Source organism: Pelophylax lessonae (assembly GCF_965119305.1).
Source record: "Pelophylax lessonae genome assembly, chromosome: 7".
NCBI lineage: Eukaryota > Metazoa > Chordata > Amphibia > Anura > Ranidae > Pelophylax > Pelophylax lessonae.
Genome location: NC_138774.1, coordinates 56,168,619 through 56,192,000, shown reverse-complemented (window position 1 = coordinate 56,192,000; position 23,382 = coordinate 56,168,619). Strand labels below are relative to the sequence as shown.

At 45.2% G+C, this 23,382-nt stretch overlaps 1 protein-coding gene across 1 annotated transcript; it reads right to left on the bottom strand.

Moving 5' to 3' along the window:
* Positions 1-839: 839 nt before the first annotated feature.
* On the bottom strand, positions 840-23,382 carry TTC9B (tetratricopeptide repeat domain 9B). Its single transcript, XM_082262504.1, has 3 exons — positions 22,799-23,382; positions 12,278-12,460; positions 840-1,821 (listed from the first exon to the last, which is right to left on the bottom strand). The coding sequence occupies exons 1-3, from the start codon at positions 23,157-23,159 to the stop codon at positions 1,727-1,729; spliced, it is 639 nt and encodes a 212-aa protein (XP_082118630.1). The 5' UTR covers positions 23,160-23,382; the 3' UTR covers positions 840-1,726.

Sequence of the window (23,382 nt, the reverse complement as noted above, 5' to 3'; positions counted from 1 at the left end):
ATGCATGTTGGCACCAGGTGCGTATGTGAGAGGATGACAACGGAAAAGCACAACTGCAAGATTGTTGTCACTCCACAAGAGAAAGTGCTTGAACAAGAGGCTAAAGATTTTAAAGTTCTAACAACTATTAAAACAATAGAGTTTTTATATGACAGTTGATAATTGGATTTGCATTTAATTTAAATCTAAACAAATAACCTTTAGGTCTCTTTCAGATCGACAGCAGTGCTTAATTTTCTCTGAAAAGTGATCCACACCTTGCGTGAGCACAGCGCTGGATCCTGGTACAGGTAAGAGTCTGATTATCAAAAATCAGCTGTTACAGTTTTTGTAGCTGCTGACTTTTAATTTTCAGAAAACCGACTGGAGCTCCTCTTTAACTCCTGTGCAAAAATTTTCATTGAAATATATTCCTCAATAGTCACAAAGTATATGAATCCACTTTCTATGCACCTAATCCCTTTGAAAAACCTAGGTATTACGTTGTAAGTGTAGCAATGACCTAGCTAGTGCAATGATTAGAGCTGTGGGAGGGGCCCAGCAGACCCACCCACTAAACGCCGTCTGCAGAAATCTATAGGAGGGGGCGGAGACAAGACCAGTCACCCTGAACAAGTAAAGAGAGCAGCAGTCAGCGGTCTTTATTACAGGAAGGAAAAGCTTTACACTGGATTACTGCATAGATCAGGAAGAAATGCACAAAGTGCACCAAGATTCATATAAAAATACACATGAATATATTAAGACAATATGTGCCTACCTTGGAATTGAGCTTTCATTTTTGTGACAGTGGGGTATCACTTGTTTTCGGCTCCTAATGAATTATATGCAGACACAGGCTTTGTTTAATCTTTATTTACAAAAAGAAAGTCCTACACAACATCCTCATAATTCTGAGACCAAAGGTCAAGCTACGATTTCACTTAGTATGGCGTGGGGGAGCATGTCTGTCTTGGATATGGTTCCTGCTGATGCTGAAAGTGCAGAGCGTTCAATGCGGCAGTCGTAAGGTGCGGAGGCGATATATTGGATCAGGCATCACATGTACATCCACTGTTCTGCAAAGGTCTTCATCATTCCTATGAGAAACTTTGAAATTGAAGACAATGCGATATTTCGCATTGAGGGGTTCTCCGAGCACAGGTGTGGGTATGTATGATGGATTCAGAATCATTATCTTGTAGAGGGGTTTATAGATGGTAGTACACTCTCCAGATCATGTTATAGGATTATGTAACCCATTGGCATCCATGATGCTATTATGGCAGCGACCAGCAGGGGTCAATGTGTCACCATGGGGAAGTTCCTTTTTCTCATAGGCTGATAGGAAGAATGATAGTGTAAAGTTGGGGCATTCTTTAAATCAACATGCTGCATCCAGAGCAATACTGAGCATGACCCGTTCTCTCCAATGATAAGTATATCTATATATATATATATATATATATATTTATCAATGTTCTAGATATATATATATATATACACATACTTGTGCTGCATGCATTGACACATTATAGGTAGTCGAGAGGCAAATATATAAAATGATTCATATAATTTATATAAAGTGCCAGAGCTGCATTTTTATTTTTCTATATTGCCGTCTCCTTGTAGGAAGGAGACTGGTGAGGTTTGTACCGGGCGATGCTCAGTATCAGCCACCATCCCTTGACTCACGGGATCGTGAGATACGAGCCTGGTGGAAGTGGGGATTGGGGGCCAGGTTGCGCTATCCAATCACCTCCTTCAATCCTTTCCTCTCCCGTTGATTTGACCGCTGCACTTTCATCTCTGTCAGCTGGATGTAACGGAGGACGTTGGTATCTGGGGGAGAAGGAAAGTATTGGTTTTAGGTTAAGTAAAAATTCCATTATTTAAGATGGACACACACAAGCCAATCCCTGAGTTGAGATATAGTTGTTGGATATACTGTATATGTTGAGAGTGTGGAGGTGTGGAGTGTGGAGTTTATCTTCTGCATCCCCCAATTCCATCTCAAAAGATCAACCCCCTAAGGCCCTGGTGCCTAACATAAGGCAAAAAGGCCACATACAGCCCTTTGACAACACCAGCAGTCAATGGTGGAAGCACTTCTTTGTAAAGAGGCTATAATGACGGTGATCTCCAGCAATCTTATGTAGTATGTCCACAGTCTCTGACTATCTCCTGCAATATGTCTTCAGGCTTGAAACCACCCCTGTTGCATGTGTGCAGTCTCTGATTGTCTTCTCTTGTGTTTTTGCAGTCTCTTATAGTCTCCTCTATTCTGAAGTTTCTGATTGTCTCCTCTATTCTGAAGTTTGATTGTCTCCTCTAGTTTGTCTGAGGTTTCTGATCGTCTCGTTTAGTAGGTCTGAAGTCTCTGATCGTCTCCTTCCGCATATCTGAGGTCTCTGATCGTCTCCTCTAGTAGGTCTAAAGTCTCTGATCGTCTCCTCCAGTTGGTCTGAAGTCTCTGATCGTCTCCTCTAGTAGCTCTAAGGTCTCTGATCATCTCCTAGTATGCCTGACATCTCTGATTGCCTCCTCTAGTATGTCTGAAGACTCTGATTGTCTCCACTAGTATGTCTGAGGTTTCTGATCATCTCCTTTTAGTATGTCTGAGGTCTCTGATGGTCTCTTTTAGTAGGTCTGAAATCTTTGATCGTCTCCTCCAGCATGCCTGAGGTCTCTGATCATCTCCTTTAGTATGCCTGAGAACTCTGTTAGTCTCTTCTAGTAGGTCTGATTTCTTCTGATCATGTCCCCTAGTAGGTGTGAGGTCTCTGACCATAGTCTAATAGCCTGATATCTCTGATTGTCTCCTCTGGTATGCCTGATGTCTCTGATCGTCTCCTCTATTATGCCTGAGGTCTCTGATCATCTCCTCCAGCATGCCTGAGGTCTCTGATCGTCTCCTCTAGTACGTCTGAAGTCTCTGATTGTCTCCTCTAGTAGGTCTGAGTTTTCTAATTGTCTCCTCTAGTATGTGTGACGTCTTTGATCGTCTCCTCTAGTATGCCCTAAGCAGCTGATCGTCTCCTCTAGTATGCCTGAGGTCTCTGATTGTCTCCTCTAGTAGGTCTGAGGTCTCTGATCTTCTCCTCTAGTATACCTGTACAAGCAGGATAGGAATTGGGCATCACACATACCTATATAGCATCAAGGGGTATGCAGTTCATGTATAGTCATTAGTCTGGTGTAGTTAAGTTGATGGCTGAAATAGATGACACACAGGGCCTGCTCAGCTGCAGAGGGAAGTCAGCTCTGAACGTGGGAATAAAAACAAAAAGCAGAGCGCCTCTAAGTGTTATCAGTTTAATTAGAAGGGTAAAGCAGGTACATGAAAACTGCTCACATTTAAAACAGTATAAAATAGCTCATTCAGAAGGGCGCCCTGCTCCTCAGTACAACCGGCGCCAACAGACAGGGGAGCCCAGCATGACAGATCCAGCAGCCAATCGCACAACGCGTTTCCGAGCGTGCGCAGTAGCCTCACAGGGCGTGACTGTCAGTGGGCTCCCCTGTCTGTTGGCGCCGAATGTACTGAGGAGCAGGGTGCCCTTCTAAAGCCGCCGGCCATCCTACCAAACGGTCCCTCGGCTCACCAGGCATCTCCCAGAGGAACAGAATACCTTCCTGAAGCCGCCGGCCATCCTACTATCTGGTCTCTTGGCCCTCCAGGCATCTCCCTCCTTCACCATCCCCTGCGCCACCTCTTGGAGCCACAACATCCAGCAGTGGACCCCTGTGTTCCTGCAGACCACCTAACAGAGGAGTTATTTTATACTGTTTTAAATGTGAGCAGTTTTCCTGTACCTGCCTTACCCTTCTAATTAAAATGATAACACTTAGAGGTGCTCTGCTTTTTGTTTTTATTTCTAGTATACCTGTGGTCTCTAATCGTCTCCTCTAGTAAGTCTGAAGTCTCCAATTGTCTCCTCTAGTAGGTCTGAGATCTCTGATCGTCTCCTCGATTAGGTCTGAGGTCTCTAATCGTTTCCTCTAGTATGCCTTAGGTCTCTGATCGTCTCCTCTGGTATGCATGAGGTCTCCAATCTTCTCCTCTAGTATGCCTAAAGGTCTCTGATCATCTCCTCTAGTATGCCTGAGGTCTTTGATCATCTCCTCTAGGAAGTCTGTAGTCTCTGATCGTCTCCTCCAGCATGCCTGAGGTCTCTGATTGATTGTCTCCTCTAGTACATCTGAGTTCTCTAATCTTCTTCTCCTCTAGTATGCCTGACGTCTTTGATTATTTTCTCTAGTATGCCTGAGATCTCTGATCATCTCCTCCAGAAAGTCTGAGGTCTCTGATTGATTGTCTCCTCTAGTACGTCTGAGTTCTCTAATCTTCTTCTCCTCTAGCCACTTAAGCCCCGGAGGATTTGGCTGCTAAACGACCAGAGGGCATTTTGCGATTCGGCACTGCGTGACTTTAACGGACAATTGCGCGGTCGTGCGACGCTGTACCGAAACGAATTTGGCGTCCTTTTTTTCCCACAAACAGAGCTTTCTTTTGGTGGTATTTGATCACCTGTGCGATTTTTTGATCACGCGCTATAAACAAAAAAAGAGCGTAAATTTTGCAAAAATAGCAATATTTTTCCCTTTTTTTTATATGAAATTCCCCCAAAAAAAAATGTAAAAATCAAAATTTTTTAATATTTTCGGCCAATTTGTTTTATGCTACCTATGTTTGGTAAAAAAAATCGCAAAAAGCGTATTTTGATTGGTTTGCGCAAAAGTTATTGCGTTTACTAACAAAGGGAAAGATTTTTGTCATTTTTGTTGTTTTTTTTTTTAACGCGTAATGGCGGCGATCTGCGATTTTTTTTTGCGGTACTGCGACATTGCGGCGGACAGATCGGACCCTTGACTGACATTTTTGACACTTTTGGGGTTACCAGTGACATTTCTACAGTAATCAGTGCTATACATATGCACTGTTACTGTAAAAATGCACTGGTAGTGAAGGGGTTAACTTTATTTGAGAGGGAGGGGCTGTGTGTGTCCCTAGGGGCGTGATTCTAACTGTGATTGGCTGTGGCTTCAACTGTATGCAGAGTGATCAATGGATCTACATAGTAGATCCATGTGATCAGCTCTCATACAGAGAGGAGAATGACAGGCAGCTTGTTTACACAAGCTGCCTGACTATCTCCCTCTCCCCCGCCGATCGCAGAGTGGCCGGCGGCGATCGGGTCCGCCGGTCACGCGCGCGGGGGGGTCCGTGACCACGCGGGAGCGGGAGCGCGCCTCCGGCGGCGCGCGCTCGCTCCCTAAACCCTCACAGGCGAGCGACGTAGACCTACGTCACTTTGCCTGTGAGGGGCTGACCGCCCACGTAGATAGTCGTGCGGCGGTCGGCAAGTGGCTAGTATGCCTGACGTCTTTGATTACTTTCTCTAGTATGCCTGACGTCTTTGATTATTTTCTCTAGTATGCCTGAGATCTCCGATCATCTCCTCCAGTAAGTCTGAAGTCGTCTCCTCTAGTAATCCTGAGGTCTCTGATCATCTCTAGTAGGTCTGAGGTCTCTAAACATCTCCTCTAGTAGATCAGAGGTCTCTGACCATCTCCACTAGTAGGTCTGAGGTCTCTGAACGTCTCCTAGTAAGTGTTTGGTCTCTGATCTTCTCCTCTAGTTGGTCTGAGGTCGTCTCCTCTAGTATGCCTGAGGTCTCTTATCGTCTCCTCTAGTATGCCTGAGGTCTCTGATCCTCTCCTCTAGTAGGTCTGAGGTCTCTGATTGTCTTCTCTAGTAGGTCTGAAGTGTCTGATCGTCTCCTCCAGCATGCCTGAGGTCTGTGATTGTCATCTTTAGTATGCCTGGGGTCTCTGATCGTCCCCTTTAGTAGGTCTGAAGTCTCTGATTGTCTCCTCTAGTAGGTCTGAGGTCTCTGTTCGTCTTCTCTAGTAAGTCTGAAGTCTCTGATTGTCTCCTCTACTAGGTCTGAAATCTCTGATCATCTCCTCTAGCAGGTGTGAGGTTTCTGATCATCTCCTAGTATGCCTGCCATCTCTGATCGTCTCCTCCAGTATGCCTGATGTCTCTGATCGTCTCCTCTATAATGCCTGATGTCTCTGATCGTCTCTTCTAGTAGGTGGGAAGTCTCTGATAGTCTCTTCTAATAGGTCTGAGGTCTGTGATTGTCTCCTCTAGTAGATCTGAAATCTCTGATCGTCTCCTCTAGTATGCCTGAGGTCTCTGATCGTCTCCTCTAATAAGTCTGAAGTCTCTGATCGTCTCCTCTAGTAGGTCTGAGTTCTCTAATTGTCTCCTTTAGTATGCCTGACATCTTTGATCATGTTATCTAGTATGCCTAAGATCTCTGATCGTCTCCTCTAGTAAGTCTGAGGTCTCTGATCGTCTCTTTAGTAGGTCTGAGGTCTCTGGCCGTCTCCTCTAGTAGGTCTGAGGTTTCTGAATGTCTCCTCTAGTAAGTCTGAATTCTCTGAACGTCTCCTCTAGTAGGTCTGAAATCTCTGATCGTATCCTCTAGTCTCCTCTAGTAGGTCTGAGGTCTCTGATTGATTGTCCCATCTAGTAGGTCGGAAGTCTCTGATCGTTTCCTCTAGAAGCTCTGAATTCTCTGATTGTCTTAATCTAGTAGGTCTGAAGTCTCTGATCATTTCCTCTAGTATGCCTGAGGTCTCTTATCGTCTCCTCTAGTAAGTCTGAGGTCTCTGAATGATTGTCTCCTCTAGTAGATCTGAGGTCTCTGATCATCTCCTCTAGTAGGTCTGAGGTCTCTGATTGTCTTCTCTAGTAGGTCTGATGTCTCTGATTGTCTCCTCTAGTAGGTCTGAGGTCTCTGAATGTCTCCTCTGGTAGGTCTGAGGTCTCTGATTGTCTTCTCTAGTAGGTCTGATGTCTCTGATTGTCTCCTCTAGTAGGTCTGAGGTCTCTGAATGTCTCCTCTGGTAAGTCTGAATTCTCTGATCGTCACCTCTAGTAGGTCTAATGTCTCTAACCGTCTCCTCTAGTAGGTCTGAGGTCTCTGATAGTCTTCTCTAGTGGGTCTGAGGCCTCTGATCATCTCCTCTACTATGCCTGAGGTCTCTGATCGTCTCCTCTAGTATGCTTGAGGTCTCTGATTGATCGTCTCCTCTAGTAGGTCTGAGGTCTTTGATTGTCTCCTCTAGTAGGTCTTAGGTCTCCGATCGTCTCCTCTAGTAGGTCTGAGGTCTCTGATTATCTTCTCTTGTAGGTCTAATTCCTCTGATCACCTCCTCTAGTATGCTTGAGGTCTCTAAATGATTGTCTCCTCTAGTAGGTCGGAGTTCTCTGATCGTCTCCTCTAGTAAGTCTGAAGTCTCTGATTGTCTCCTCTAGTAGGTCTGAGGTCTCTGTTCGTCTTCTCTAGTAAGTCTGAAGTCTCTGATTGTCTCCTAGTAGGTCTGAGGTTTCTGATTGTCTCCTCTGGTAGGTCTGAGGTCTCTGATCATCTTCTCTAGTAGGTCTGATGTCTCTAATCGTCTCCTCTAGTAGGTCTGAGGTCTCTGAATGTCTCCTCTAGTAAGTCTGAATTCTCTGATCGTCTCCTCTAGTAGGTGTGATGTTTCTAATCGTCTCCTCTAGTAAGTCTGAGGTCTCTGATCGTCTTCTCTAGTGGGTCTGAGGTCTTTGATCATCTCCTCTAGTATGCCTGAGGTCTCTGATCATCTCCTCTGGTATGCCTGAGGTCTCTGATCAATCTCTCTGATTGATCGTCTCCTCTAGTAGGTCTGAGGTCTTTGATCGTCTCATCTAGTAGGTCTGAATTCTCTGATCGTCTCCTCTAGTAGGTCTGAGGTCTCTGATCATCTTCTCTAGTAGGTCTGATATCTCTAATCGTCTCCTCTAGTAGGTCTAAGGTCTCTGATCGTCTCCTCTAGTAGGTCTGAGGTATCTGATCGTCTTCTCTAGTGGGTCTGAGGTCTTTGATCATCTCCTCTAGTATGCTTGAATTCTCTGATTGATCGTCTCCTCTAGTAGGTCTGAGGTCTTTGATCGTCTCTTCTAGTAGATCTGAGGTCTCTGATCGTCTCCTCTTGTAGGTCTGAGGTCTTTTATTGTCTCCTCTAGTAGGTCTGAGGTCTCTGATCATCTCCTCAAGTAGGTCTGAGGTCTCTGATCATCTTCTCAAGTAGGTCTAATTCCGCGATCGTCTCCTCTAGCATGCCTGAGGTCTCTAAATGATTGTCTCCTCAAGTAGGTCTGAGGTCTCTGCTCTTCTCCTCAAGTAGCTCTGAGGTCTCTGCTCTTCTCCTCAAGTAGCTCTGAGGTCTCTGATCTTCACCTCAAGTAGGTCTGAGGTCTCTGATCGTCTACTCTAGTAAGTCTGAGGTCTCTGATTGTCTCCTCTTGTAGGTCTGAGGTCTCTGATCGTTTCCTCTAGATGGTATGCTCGAGGTCTCTGATCATCTCCTCTAGTGAGTCTGAAGTCATTGATAGCCTTCCCTCAATTACTAAATGTTATGCATGGTTCTTTGGAGCTGTTGATGATCACAACTAAGGTCCCCTACACCGTGTAAGTTGACCACTTTCATTCCCTATTATCCCACTGTATGTAGGAACATAACCAATCTCTCTTACTCGTAACTGAAATATTCTACGAACTATAGACTATGGGATTTGTGGTGTGCATTGAGAAGTGCACATGACCGCAGCTAACTGCTCATTGCACACAAACACAAGTGAGGGGGAGAAAGAAAGGCTCAGGGGGGGATGTTACTTTACAGAAACACAGTAAGAAACAATTTAATCAAAAATAGGCAAGGTCCATAAAGACATGGATGAGCGAGATTGGGGTGGAGGAACTTGACTGGCCTGCACTGTCCTGACTTCAACCCGGTAGAATACTTTTGGGATGAATTAGAGCGGAGACTGCAAGCCAAGCCTTCTCATCCACATCTGTGCCTGACCTCACATGTGCTCTTCTGGAAGAATGGTCAAACATTCCCATAGACACACTTCTAAACCTTGTGGACAGTCATCTCAGAAGAAGAGTTGAAGCTGTTCTAGCTGCAAAGGGTGGGCCAACTTAATTGTGAACCCTACGGACTAAGACTGGGATGCCATTAACGTTTATGTGCGCGTGTAAAGGCAGGTGTCCTAATACGTTTGACAATATAGTGTATATATTGATGCATATTTTTGCAGTTCTGAGATTTCTAATTTGATCTGAGAAAAACATTTGAACACACTTTTTATTTTTTTCACTTTAACTATTTTTTTTTTACATTGTGTTATATAAGGTTGCGAAAAACCCAGCGCTACTTTATTCACAATTATATAATAGATAAGTATTTGTTTCCTATTATCTGCTCCTTTATCAGCTAAGAATAATAGGAAAACATGAATCAAGAAAATACTGCATTATGGCCACTAGATGGAGCTGACGATCCGATTACAGGAAGTCCCCTACATATGAGCTTTCAAAGATTCGATTTTTTTTTTTTTCGTTCAACCCAGCAGGTTAAATAAAAAAAAAAAAACTGACAGATCGCCGTACCAGCAGAAGCAATGTTGGGTCCGCAACCTCCCCAGCTGTGCTATTGTGTTCTGACAGAGGGACTTCCCCCGTCAGAATAAACTGATCAGCGCTTGCAGCCTTTGTCTGAAAGCACTGATCTCTATTGGACTTACAAATGAGCTTCCAAAACAGAACTAACTTGTTCGTAAGTTGGGGACTTAAGCTGGCCATACACTAGCCAAAAAATCGTTCAAAATCTTTTTCGAAAAACAAACAATCGGCCGTGAGAGCAGGCGATCGTGCCATCATGTAATGACCGAATTTCGAACGATAAATCGTTCAATTGAAATTTTTTTTTTTAGTTTGTCACATATGCGCAGTGCAAACAGTCCGGCCGAGAAACACATTAACCTTTCAATTCATCATTCGTTCGGCAGAATTTTCCAAACTGTTCCTTCAATTGTTCGGCTCTGAAAAGTTAAAAACTATTTTCTATTTGTGCCCATTAACTGGATGAAAAACGAATGATCAGACCAAATGACAGATTTTCGAACGATTTTTCGGCTAGTGTATGGCCAGCATTACTGTAAATAAGTATATTTGTATTTCTATCAGCTCCATCTAGTGGCCACAAGTTAGTATTTTCCTGATTCATTCTTTTCTATATGAATAAAAAAAAAAAAAAATTTCACCTGGAGTGAGAACAGTCTAATATTATCTGTTTTTATCCCATTTGCTCAGAACAATTGTACATGGAGTTTCACTGTTCTATACATTTTATTTATTTATTTTATAAATACGGGCGCATCTCATAAATTTAGAATATCATCAAAAAAGTTAATTTCAATAATTTAATTCAAAAAGTGAAACTCATATATATTATATAGATGTGTTACACACAGAGTGATCTATTTAAAGCATTTCTTTCTTTTTATTTTGATGATTATGGCTTACAGATAGTGAAAACCCAAAATTCAGTTTCTCAGAAAATTAGAATATTACATAAGACCAATAAAAAAATAAAAAAGGATGTTTAATACAGAAATGTTGGCTTACTGAAAAGTATTTCCATGTACAGTATAGTATATTATATGTTCTCAATACTTCGGGGCTCCTTTTGCATGAATTACTGCATCAATGTGGCATTTAAAGCAAAGCCTTTATTTTCAGGACAGGATTGACCCGGGGACATTGCCTCCCCCCCCCCCCCCATATATTCATTGAGGGGGCGGTACTAGCAGTTAGACATGCTGTTCATTGCGTTCCAAATAAATATTCGGACAAATTTTTAGTTATTCAGATATATCCAAATATCCGAATTGCAGTATAAACAAATATTACTGAATTCTCAAAATAACTAAACAAAATTTTGAATTTGAATTTCGAAAATTGAAATTTGAATCGAATTTTACATCGAATTCCAGTTGAATTCGAACAGTAACCATATTTCTGAAATCAAAGACTGTGTGTGTTACCATTTTGAAATTATACTGTTTTTGTTTAGCCAAAGATGATTTAAAGAGTCATTGTAATCATTTGATGAAGATTTTTCTTTTGATCCCTCACTTTACCACATTCGAATTGAAAAAAAAATCTAAAGTTTTAGACGCGACCGATCCAAAATTTATCCATTCAAATGTTTTGAATAAAAAAAAAAAAAAATCTGTAAATTCGAAGAAAAATTGAAAAAGACATAAAACGACTTCCGAATATGAATTTACCACTTCCCGACCACCCGCCGCCTATTGACTGCGGCAGGGTGGCTCTCCTGCGCAAACCGACGTAGGTCTACGTCGGTCGCACGCGGGAAGCTAGGGGGTGAGCGGGCACCGCCGGCGCTCTTCCGCCCCCACTCGGCAGCGGGGAAGCCGATGCACGGGTCAGGCGGCTCCGATTACCGCCTGACACCTGCGATCGTTTCCCGCTGAGAGAGGACGGTCAGCCGTTGTAAACACACCTGACCGTTCTTCTTCCTGAAATGATCACAGAATGCCTGTAATCCTTCTATATAGGATCACATGTCTCTATGGTCATTTCACAAGCCACGCCCCCCCACAGTTAGAATCACTCCCCTAGGCTCACATTTAACCCATTGATCACCCATAGAGTTAACCCCTTCCCTGCAAGTGTCATTATTACAGTAACGGTGCATATTTTTATCACTGATTACTGCAGTAATGTCACTGGTACCCCCAAAAGTGTCAAAAATGTCAGTCAGGGGTCCGATCTGTCCGCCACAATGTCGCAGTCCCGTTAAAAATCGCAGATCGCCGCCATTACTAGTTAAAAAAAAAAAACAATAAAAATGACATAAATCTTTCCCGTAGTTGGTAGACGCGATAACTTTTGCGCAAACCAATCAAAATACGCTTATTGCGATTTTTTTTTTTTTTTTTTTACCAAAAATATGTAATAGAAAACAATTTGGCCTAAAAAAAATGTAAAAAAATTTAGATTTAAAATTTTTTTTTTGGGGAATGTCATATAGCAGAATGTGAAAAATATTGTTTTTTTTTTTTTTTTTTTTAATTTTCGCTCTTTTTTTGTTTATAGCGCAAAAAAAAAAAAAATCGCACAGGTGATCAAATACCACCAAAAGAAAGCTCTGTTTGTGGGAAAAAAAATAAATCTATTTTATTTGGGTACAGCGTCGCACGACCGCGCAATTGTCCGTTAAAGTAACGCAGTGCCGAATCGCAAAATAGGGCCTGGTCATTAAGGGGGCAAATCCTTCCGGTCCAGAAGTGGTTAAGGGAATTTAACGGAACAAAATAATTAGACTAACAAATCTAAATGAAACAAATGTTTTTGGTCATGCACATGTCTGCTAGCAGTGGTCTTACCTGTTGGCTCTCGGCTGCGTGCTTCTTTGAGATAGAGAAGGGCATTGCCGTAATCCCCCAGGTGGTAGAATGCGATGCCGGCTCGGTACGTGGCTTTGAAGTTGCTATTCTGTTTCTCCAGCACCTTCAGGCAGTATTCCTTCACTCGCTCGTAATTCACCAGCTCTGACTGCAGTAAGCAGGCTGAGGAGACAGCAATTGTCAGGGGAGAATGAGACAAATCCAGAGCTTCATCACTTCATAATGGGACAAACACAAAGGGAGAAATGAGCCCCCCCCCCACCCCACCAGGTGAACCGCGCCGGAGACAAAAGGATATTTACATGATGTGATGTCAGAACCCCCCCCCCCCACCAGCCCCATGGACATTCGAACATGCAGACACGGGCCAACGTACCAGAGAGTAAAGAACTGATCCAATCGCATTCCCCTGAGCGCTATAATCATCTAAAAAATTTGTAGAAATAAAATCCCCCCCCCAGGTCACCTATATACCCCCGCAGGGATTTCTGCAGATCCAGAGGCATAACTAGAACCTTCAGGGCCCCGGTGCAAGAAACCATGAAAGGCCCCCGGACCCCTGGCAGCCTACTGGTCCTGGGGCCCTTTACTCTCTTTGCGGGGCCCTTTATTACGGTCCCACAGCAAGACCCTTTCACAAGTTCTGCAGTGCGCCCCCTTCCTACCATCTTTGGGCCTCCCCACGGTGGTGGAATGCCAGGGCCCTGGTTGCAAGTGTGACCTTTGTGATCCTGGAAGTTCACCCACTGGTGTCAGTAGTTTTTATTTTTTGGTATTTTAATTGTATTATTTTTATAATTTTATTTTATTTTTTTACAATGTCACTGACTATGACTCTGTCCATTCAGAAAAGGAAGGAGCTGGTAAATTACAGATTAATGAGCCCTTCCTGGTTCTCTATTGTGACATCACCTGCAGCAGCCAGCAAGAGGGGGGGAGGGAGCACAGTGGGGGGGGGGGGGGCAGGGGTAGAACACAGGGGCCCAGAGACAGCAGAACACAAGTGAACTGGATAGGAGGAGTGGCGGGGGCAGCATACAGAGGAACCAATCTCCTCCATTTTCCTCCTGCAGCTACAGGTGGAAAAAGGAGGACAGTCATTTCTCTACATGCTGCCCCCGCAGCCCCTCCTATCCAGGTGTACAGGGGAGCCCCGCACAGGCCCCCTGGAGCATGGGGCCCGGTGTCAATTGCAACCCCTGTAGTTACGCCCCTGTGCAGATCCTTACCTGCTGCTGTTCGGGAGATATTGACATGTGCCTCTTCGGGCCTCTTACAGCTCATTTACATTTGTGTTGCCCTCTGAAGAGTTATTCACCGTAGATTACTCTTCAGAGGGCTTTTGAAAGGAGGAAGCGCCTTATGTGACCATCAGGGCCAGGACAAGGGGTGGGCAGGAGGGACAACTGCCCTGGGTACTGTAGTATCATGTGAAGTGGGTGGGTGCCGCAAGAGATTGGAGATTGGGGGGGGGGAGGGGATTTGTGTTGGAAGGGGGAATTTGGGGGTAAGTATTGTTCTAGGAGGGGGATTTGTTAGGGAGAGGGGATGGGCGAAGGACATTTTTGTTAGGAGGGAAGATTTGGGGGGACGGAAAGGGGTAAGTATTGCTCTAGGAGGGCAAATTTGGGGGGGTGCTAAAAGTGGAGATTTAGGGGGATTTGTGTTGGAAGGGGCGCAATTTGTCCTGGGGGGGGGGGGGTGATGTGTACTAGGAGGGTGGATTTGTGCTAGGATGGTGGGGCATTCCAATTTGGGGGATGGGGGGGGCAAAAATTTGTGCAGATAGGGGGGAAATTCAGCAGGGGGCAGATTTGTACTGAGGGGGGGGGGGTAAGCATGCAGTTTAGTGTTCAGTGTTTATGTGGGGTGGGTTTTTGCTAACACACAATGCTCATATAACTTGTTCGGGGGGGGGGGCACAGTTTGTCATGTTCACCCTGGGCTCTTAATGACCTTGTCCTGGCACTGATTGCCACATGTTTTAACCCCTAAAAGCCCACACCGTTGCCCAACAACTGCATGGATCACACATGGTTGGGGGGTGGTTGTGGCATGACAGTTGAATGGGTCACGTCCAGCGGGCTGTACTGCCCATCGAGTGGGACAGTGGGGACAAATTTTGCTAAGCAGGGAAGCAAAGCATTGAGACAAATATACATCCACAACCGCTGCCTTTGCAATTTTAGAGTATGGTAAAAATGTGGCTTTGTGTTTTTACCACCCTTCCAAACACAAGTATAAACGAGGCCTTAATGTGACTTTTAGCATTTGCATTAGCCTAGCCCTCATATATTCTGCCATTTTGCTTAATATGTTGGTTTCCTTTGGTTGTCAGCTCCATCTAGTGGCCACAACATACTAATGTTTCCTGAAATACCTCAACCAGGTAAATACCGCATTATGGTCACCAGATGGAGCTGACAACCATAGGAAATCAATGGATTACACAAAATACAATCAGAATTTCTGAAGGCTAGGGGAATGCTTGTGACATTCGTCCAACAAGTTTTTTTTATGCATAGACCCCATAGTATTGTAATGAGAAAATCTGCAGTGCCAATATTTCCTTTATGCTTTCATGGACTTAAAAGAGAAGTTCGGCATTTTTTTTTATTTTTTTAAGAATCATACTTTCCTAGGTTGATGCTGCATCTGCCTCCCGCCGGCTCTAACACTGGGAACCGAGCAATCAAACACCGCTAATCTCTCACTTATCTGAGCTCCCTGAGCAGAGACCTGGTGACTGTCAGTCACCGCTCTCTGCTCTGCCCCCTCCCACACTCACCGGAGTGCTGGGCTGTGGAGGGGGTGGGAGCAGCTGGCTCAGGCTCCCAACCTGCCCCAGCCAGGACCGGCTCTGTGACAGCAGCTTCAACCCGCTGTCTGCTGAAATTGGGTCACAGGAGTGCAGATCGAACTGCACTCCTGTGATCCAGGTTTGGCTATACTTGTCCTTTAAATTAACTCACCAACACTTTACAAGAAAGTGTAAGAGAGTTGCCAGTTTGGGTGGGGTTTAGGGATTTTAGGGATTAGATAAAATTGGAACTGTTTTTTCCTCTAGTAATGCTCCTTATAGCAGGGCTCAAACTGGGGGAGGGAAAAGCAGTGCAAAGAGCCAATCAGTTTATTGCAGTGCTTATATGCTAACAAGGAGCATGCTGAAAGGAGGAAAGAGCAGAGTGACAGAGCTGTGCTGCTTCTCCATTCACTGTCCAATCACAGTGGACTGTCCCTGGTTGTGCACTGTGTATGGGCGGTGCCATCTGTTCTTTTACTTATTTAACCACTAGGCGATCATATAACTTAGATATAGGGTGGCAAAGTGGCACGGCGGTGTTGGATCACGTACCTAGTATGTAATCTGACACTTCCGGGCCTGGGGTGTGCACGCGCGCCCCCGGCGGCCCACTCCTGCTGGGATTATATACAGCGGGAGCTGGTCAGCGGGTAGCGTGGACTCGATGTCTGCCGGCACCCGCCGATCCATCGGTACATAGGGAGAATGGCGGTCTATCTATGTAAACATGGCAGATTGCCGTTCTGTCAGTACAGAAAGGCATGGATCCTGTGTTCCTGCAAAGCAGAAATACCAATCCATGTCTTCCCCTAGTAAAAGCACCTCCCCTACAGTAAGTAAACACCAGCTAGGCACACCGTTAGCCCTTTGATTGCCCCTGAAGTTTAACCCCTTCCCAGTCAGTGTCATTAGTACAAACAAAAACATGTAGCAGAATACCTATTGGCCTGAATTGATAAGAAATTTGATTATTTTAACATTTTTTTTATCGGATATGTTTTATAGCAGAAAGTAAAAAATATTGTTTTTTTTTTTGTTTTTTTTTTTTCTAAATTGACGCTCTTTTTTTGTTTATAGCGCTAAAAATAAAACTGCAGGGGTGATCAAATACCACCAAAAGAAAGCTATATTTGTGGGAAAAAATGACATGAATTTTATTTGGTTACAGCGTCGCATGACCGCGCCATTGTCAGTTAAAGCAACACAGTGCTTTTGTGCAAACCAAACAATATACGCTTATTGGGATTTTTTATTTTTTGATTTTTATTTTATTGTATCGCAAAAAATGGCCTGGTCAGGTAGAGGGGTAAATCTTCCAGAGGGCCAGTGGTTAAAGTGCTGTTCAAACGTATGCACTGCATGCGGTGATGTGCATTGCGCCGCATACATGCTGCATCTTTACGCAAAGGGCAGCCTTCAATTTACTAAAGCCCTATGTATCAACAATTACTGTTGTTTTTTTTCTTAGAATAAAATACTCTTTTTAAGGCTCCATTCACACTTGTGAGATTTTCTGATGCAATTTTGGACATCAAAGTCGCATGACAAGTCGCTCCCCATTCTTTTCAATGGCACCTGTTCTAATCAGAGCAATTTAAAAATGCAGCAATTTTGAAAAGGTGTCTGCGCTACTTTGTTGCGACTTGTGATGCGACTTTGATCCATAGAATGTAAAGTCGGATCAAAATCGCACCAAAAGTCGTATCAAAGCCGCGCTTCAAAGTGGCACTGGAAATCCTGCAACTTTGGGGACGCGCTAATGTGAATGGAGCCTTAATGTTTCAAATCTTTTATTTTTTTGCTGCCGATTGCCTCCAGCCTCTTTCAGCCACTTCCTGTCTACATGCAATCGCTCCGGTGTTGGCTGCACATCATGGACCGGCTCCCTGATATCGACAATGGGGGACCATGCCTGGGCAATGTGGACCAGGATTGTAGTTCCCATCAGGGTGACAGGAGCACAAATTCAGGACAGTTGTCACCCTGTAACAGGAAGTTCCTGAATAATGACCACCATGGCAGGATCACTGAGTATTATCTTACAGAAAGCATATTTCAACTTTTGGAAGGTGCAGCGGGCGGCGGGCATCACCCTTTTTGTTTTTTCTATTGTGCGGCACCAAAATGCGTGCTCTATTGTGGCCGTGCGGTTTGGTTTGGTGGTTTCCCCCACCTTGCGAGGGTTAAAGCGGTCCTACCTTGTGAGGACGCCGAAGGCCAGACCCCCAACCCGCGCCACCAGAGAGAAGAGGAGCACCGGCATGCCGGGGTAGGAAGGGGTACGGTGAGTACAACTACCATTTAAAGGCACCCTACACCAAAATGAGCGTTTAACCCTTTCAGTGTGGGGGGAACTCCGCTGCAAAGGTGCTTCTGAATTTTTTAAATTCTGCTGCTTGTGATCCCACCATGAAGGTTCTTGTTCTGGCAGGTGACGGGGTACAGGCTCATGGAGTGACATGGCATACCGCCACCGCTGGAGTGCATGCTTCTAGACAGGAAGTGACTGCAAAGAGGCTGCAGGAGATTCGCAGCACATGGATGAAAAGAAAAAGGGATTAAAAACTACAAACTCTGTATTTTCTACAAGGGAAAAAAAACAGACCCGCAATAATTTAGCAAATGAACTGATGGGGACACCTGACTTAAGGGGTTACTCTGATGTAAGGGGGTCTGTGAGCGGGACCCTAATGTAAGGCAGACTCTGATGGGGACACCTGATGTAAGGAGGACTTAGGTGGGGCCCATATTGTAAGATAACTCCAGTGTAAGGGGGACTTTATTGGGAACACCTGATATAAAGGAGGCTCTGATGGGGACACCTGATGCAAGAGGAACTCAGATTGGGCCCATATTGTAAGGCGGTCTCTGATGGGGAAACCTGATGTAAGGGGGAACTCTGATGTAAGGGGGACTCTGATGGGAAAACCTGATGTAAGGGGGAACTCTGATGGGAAAACCTGATGTAAGGGGGAACTCTGATGTATGGGGGACTCTGATGGGAAAACCTGATGTAAGGGGGAACTCTGATGGGGAAACCTGATGTAAGGGGGAACTCTGATGTAAGGGGGACTCTGATGGGGACATCTGATGTAAGAGAGACTTGGATGGGGACACCTAACATAAGGAGGACTCTGATGTAAAGGAAACTCTGATGGGGACACCTGATGTAAGGAGGACTTAGGTGGGGCCCATATTGTAAGATAACTCCAGTGTAAGGGGGACTTTATTGGGAACACCTGATGTAAAGGAGGCTCTGATGGGGACACCTGATGCAAGAGGAACTCAGATTGGGCCCATATTGTAAGGCGGTCTCTGATGGGGAAACCTGATGTAAGGGGGAACTCTGATGTATGGGGGACTCTGATGGGAAAACCTGATGTAAGGGGGAACTCTGATGGGGAAACCTGATGTAAGGGGGAACTCTGATGTATGGGGGACTCTGATGGGAAAACCTGAAGTAAGGGGGAACTCTGATGGGGAAACCTGATGTAAGGGGGAACTCTGATGGCAAAACCTGATGTAAGGGGGAACTCTGATGGGGAAACCTGATGTAAGGGGGACTCTGATGGGGACATCTGATGTAAGAGAGACTTGGATGGGGACACATAACATAAGGAGGACTCTGATGTAAAAGAAACTCTGATGGGGACACCTGATGTAAGAGGGACTCTGATGGGGGCATCTAAAGTGAGGGGGGACTCTGATGTAACAGGGACTCTGATGGGGACACCTGATGTAAGGGGGGACTCTGATGGGGGCATCTAAAGTAAGGGAGGACTCTGATGTAACAAGGACTTTGATGGGGGACACCTGATGTAAGGGGGGGGGACTCTGATGTAAGGGGGTTCTGATGAGGACATTTGATGTAAGGGGGAACTTTGATGTAAGGGAGACTCTGAGGGGAACATCTAAAGTAAGGGGGGACTCTGATGGGGACACCTGATGTAAGGGGGAACTCTGATGGAAGGAGGACTCTGAGGGAGATCCTGATGTAAGGGGGCTCTGATGGGGACATCTGATGTAAGGGGGCCCCTGATGTAAGAGGGACTCTGATAGGGGCCCATAATGTAAGGGGGGCTCTGATGGGAACCCTAATGTAAGGGGTAAATGTATTCATTTATAAAACAGATTTTCCATTTGGCTGGTAGATATTTGTAAAATATTGGGTGTGACCCTCGTACTGAGAATAGTGGAGCCCCTGAGAGACCGCAATACAACATTTAGCCAGCAGGTGACACTGCAGATAAAATGTAATTGCTTCTGGCAGTTGGACTCAGGCACAGCTCACAGCACATGGCCTGGTGAGTGTGTACACTGGAGGAGCTCACATGTCATTGTACACGGGAGGAGCTCACATGTCAGTGCGTACATAGGAGGAGCTCGCTTGTCATTGTACACGGGAGGAGCTTGAATGTCAGTGCGTACACAGGAAGAGCTTGCATATGAGTGTGTACACTGGAAGAGCTTGCATGTTATTGTACATGGGAGGAGTTTGCATGTGAGTGCGTACACGGGAGGAGCTTGCATGCCAGTGCGTACACGGGAAGAGCTTGCATGTCATTGTACACAGGAGGAGTTCGCATGTGAATGCGCACACGAGAGGAGCTCGCATGTGAGTGCGCACACGAGAGGAGCTCGCATGTGAGTGCGCACACGGGAGGAGCTTGCATGTGAGTGCGTACACGGGAAGAGATCACATGTGAGTTCGTACACGGGAAGAGCTTGCATGTCATTGTACATGGGAGGAGTTTGCATGTGAGTGCATCCACGGGAAGAGCTCGCATGTCAATGTACACAGGAGGAGTTCGCATGTGAATGCGCACACGAGAGGAGCTCGCATGTGAGTGCGTACACGGGAAGAGATCACATGTGAGTGCGTACACGGGAAGAGATCACATGTGAGTGCGTACACGGGAAGAGCTTGCATGTCATTGTACACGGGAGGAGTTTGCATGTAAGTGCGTACATGGGAGGAGCTTGCATGTAAGTGCGTATACACGGGAAGAGCTTACATGTGAGTACGTACACGGGAAGAGCTTGCATGGCATTGTACACGGGAGGAGTTCACATGTGAGTGCGTACACGGGAAGAGCTTACATGTGAGTACGTACACGGGAATAGCTCGCATGGCATTGTACACGGGAGGAGCTTGCATGTGAGTGCGGACACGGGAGGAGCTTGCATGTGAGTGCAGACACGGGAAGAGCTCGCATTTGAGTGCGTACATGGGATCGTATTGACGATCGCTTTACTGGCCAGGAGAAAAATGATAATTAAAAAGATTGTTTTGATGCACCAAACACTTTGCTGTCACATGAACCTGTCAACTTTTCTACAATTCGATTTTCCAACCAGAACAATCAGAATAGTTTTGATTAAATCGATCTGTTCAGGATATGCAGGATTAGAGCAAGCAAAGGGCCGCAGTTTGGAGTCCGTTGGTCTAGTCAATGGCTGTGCAAGGAAATTACTATCACATGGCCACTAGATGGAGCTGATGATCAATGTAAATAAGTATTTATGGTATTTATGTATGATCATTAGTACCATCTAGTGGCCATAATGCAGTATTTTCCTTCACCACTCTTTTTAATGAATGAATAACCTTCGATCTAGGAAGAAAATAGTCTCCGCATTTTTTAACAAGCCCAGTGGAGCCGACCCCTCCCATTATCGGGTGTCAAAGCAGAAGGGAGGTAAATGTGAAGCCTCTGTCACTGCAGGGCGTCACGGGAGGGAACTATGAGATGTAGGCTTATTCAGTAAATTCCACAAATTCAAGTACAGCCAATCGGATACCATTCTGATGACTCAGACCAGTGCATGAGGGATTCCAATTGGCTCCTATAGCTCTTATAGTTACAATACATGTCACAATCTCTGTACAATCAATTTTAGATGTACCAAAACTATGTAATATGGGGACCTACCTTATCTATCCAATCAATTTGTATCCAGTCAGACAGGCCCTTGTACTGCATACCTGTTGGTAGATCTAAAGGCAACAGTACAATCAGATTGCAACATGTGTGGTGAGCTTTAACATGTACAATTACCTTTAGAAATACCAAAAACTATGCAATATGAGGACCTACCCTAAATATCTAACCAATCTGTATCCAGTTGGGCAGGACCTTGCACTATATACTTGTTGGTAGATCTAAAACTCACCCCACATGTTACAATCTGATTGTACAATCTCCTTTAGATCTACCAACAAGTATGTTGTAAAAGTCTAATTGGATAGTTCAGGTAGATCCTCATATTACATAGGTTTGGAAGATCAAAATTTGACTGTACAGAGATTGTATGATCAAATTGTAACCTGTATGATGAGGTGAAAGAAGATTGTATGATCAGATTGTAAGATGTATGGGGAGGTGAAAGGAGATTGTATGATCAGATTGTAAGATGTATGGCGAGGTTAAAGGAGATTGTATGATCATATTGTAAGATGTATGGGGAGGTGAAAGGAGATTGTATGATCAGATTGTAAGATGTATGGGGAGGTAAAAGGAGATTGTATGATCAGATTGTAAGATGTATGGTGAGCTTTATGGTGGATCTATACTAAGGGAATACATAGTCTGCTACTGTTGACTTTCTCTTCCTAAAATGCTCATTGCCTTCCACATCGATGGCACACACGGGGAAGTGAATGTTGATTGATCGTTATTTGATTGTTTGCAGATTCAATCTTTTCGCACGTTGGATTAAAAAAAAATGAAATCGTGTGGCCACCATAAAGGACCTACCTAATCTATCTAATCAATTTTTAACCAATCAGACAGGCCTTTGTTCTGCATAATTGTTGGTAGATCTAAGGTTGGCCATATATATATTTTTTTTCGTTTATTTGCATATTATACCTTTTTCACGCATTTTATACGTGGTTACGCCACATGCATAGGACAGCCTACTGATTTCAATGGGCCACCCTACACACAGCTAAGTAGCTCATGTACCTCTTTATGCGTTTTTTTAACCATGCGCTTGACGCATGTTTTTTCGTGTGACAAATGCGTGCCTTTTTTATGGGTGCAGCTAACAATGAATGGCAATGCAAGCACAACAAATGTATTTTGGGTGTTTCGTAAATGCTAAAGTGTGAATTTGGCCCAAAGTAGATAGTACATTCAGATTGTAATGCGTGTGGTCAGCTATAGGTGGAAAGGAGCGAGGAGACATGTGTTGCAATAAACCACAGCGGCCAATCAGAAATGATCTTCCATTGTCCTAATTGACTCTCTTCAATTTCGGGAAGCTAAATGTCATGGCTTGGCTGGGGGCTCTTCTAAAGAAAAGAAGCCCCGTGAAGATTTCTCCGCCTACTGCAGGGTGACCCAGACAGATGGCAGCTGGGAACATGGAACGGGGCCCCTCCCTCTGCAGGGCCACATAGTAAGACCTTAGGGATGTGCAATTTGTACCACCATCCCGGTCAAACGGGGGATTATGAACCGTGATGGGTCTTCCCGTCCTGCTTCAGGGTGCTACACCCTCCAGCCGCACAGATCAGCAGGCGATGACATTTTTTCTGTCCTCCGTTGGCACACAAAGGGTTAATGAGCGTGTAGGACCCCCAGAACAATGCACAGGGTTAATCTCTTGTCACTTCCACATCAATGAGCCCTCCTCCTCCCCCCGCCCGCCCGGCCACAGCTGCATCCCTCTTCCATGCCTCCACCACCTACCAGTCAGGCTGTCATAACACTCGATCTCCGTGGCCTCCACCCGCACCTTCTGAGCCTCCGTCAACCTGGTGCCAGCTCCGCCATTGGCCTTCCTCTCTTCCCCGTCTTCGTGGACACTCTTGAGCACCAACAGGGCCCGGTGATACTTGCCTATGGCATCCCGGAATTTTTTGTCCTTGTAGCAGCGGTTCCCCTCTGTCTTGAACTCCACCGCTTTCTGGATCCTGGCCTCCACCTCGGGTTCAGGGGCAGCCGGCTGTCTCCCCCCACCTACGCTGCTTTGGTCCCCCATGGCCCTCACTGCTGGTCCATGCTGGGGGTATCCCAGTGCCTGTTCTCTCTGAATGTACGTTCTGTGCATAAGGGATGAATGGCAGAGATGCTGAGGATGCTGGAGGAGGAGGAGGAGAGATGAACCAGAGCATCAGTCTATCCCCCGCTGCATTCTGGGTACCACACAGCCCAGTTTAGTCTCCTTAACCCCTTGAGCATTGCTCCAAGTCAGGGATTTCCACCAGGCAAGTGTCATAGTGAAGGTGATCGGTCTACAGAGAGGGATCCGTCACCGTTTAACGTTTCCTGTC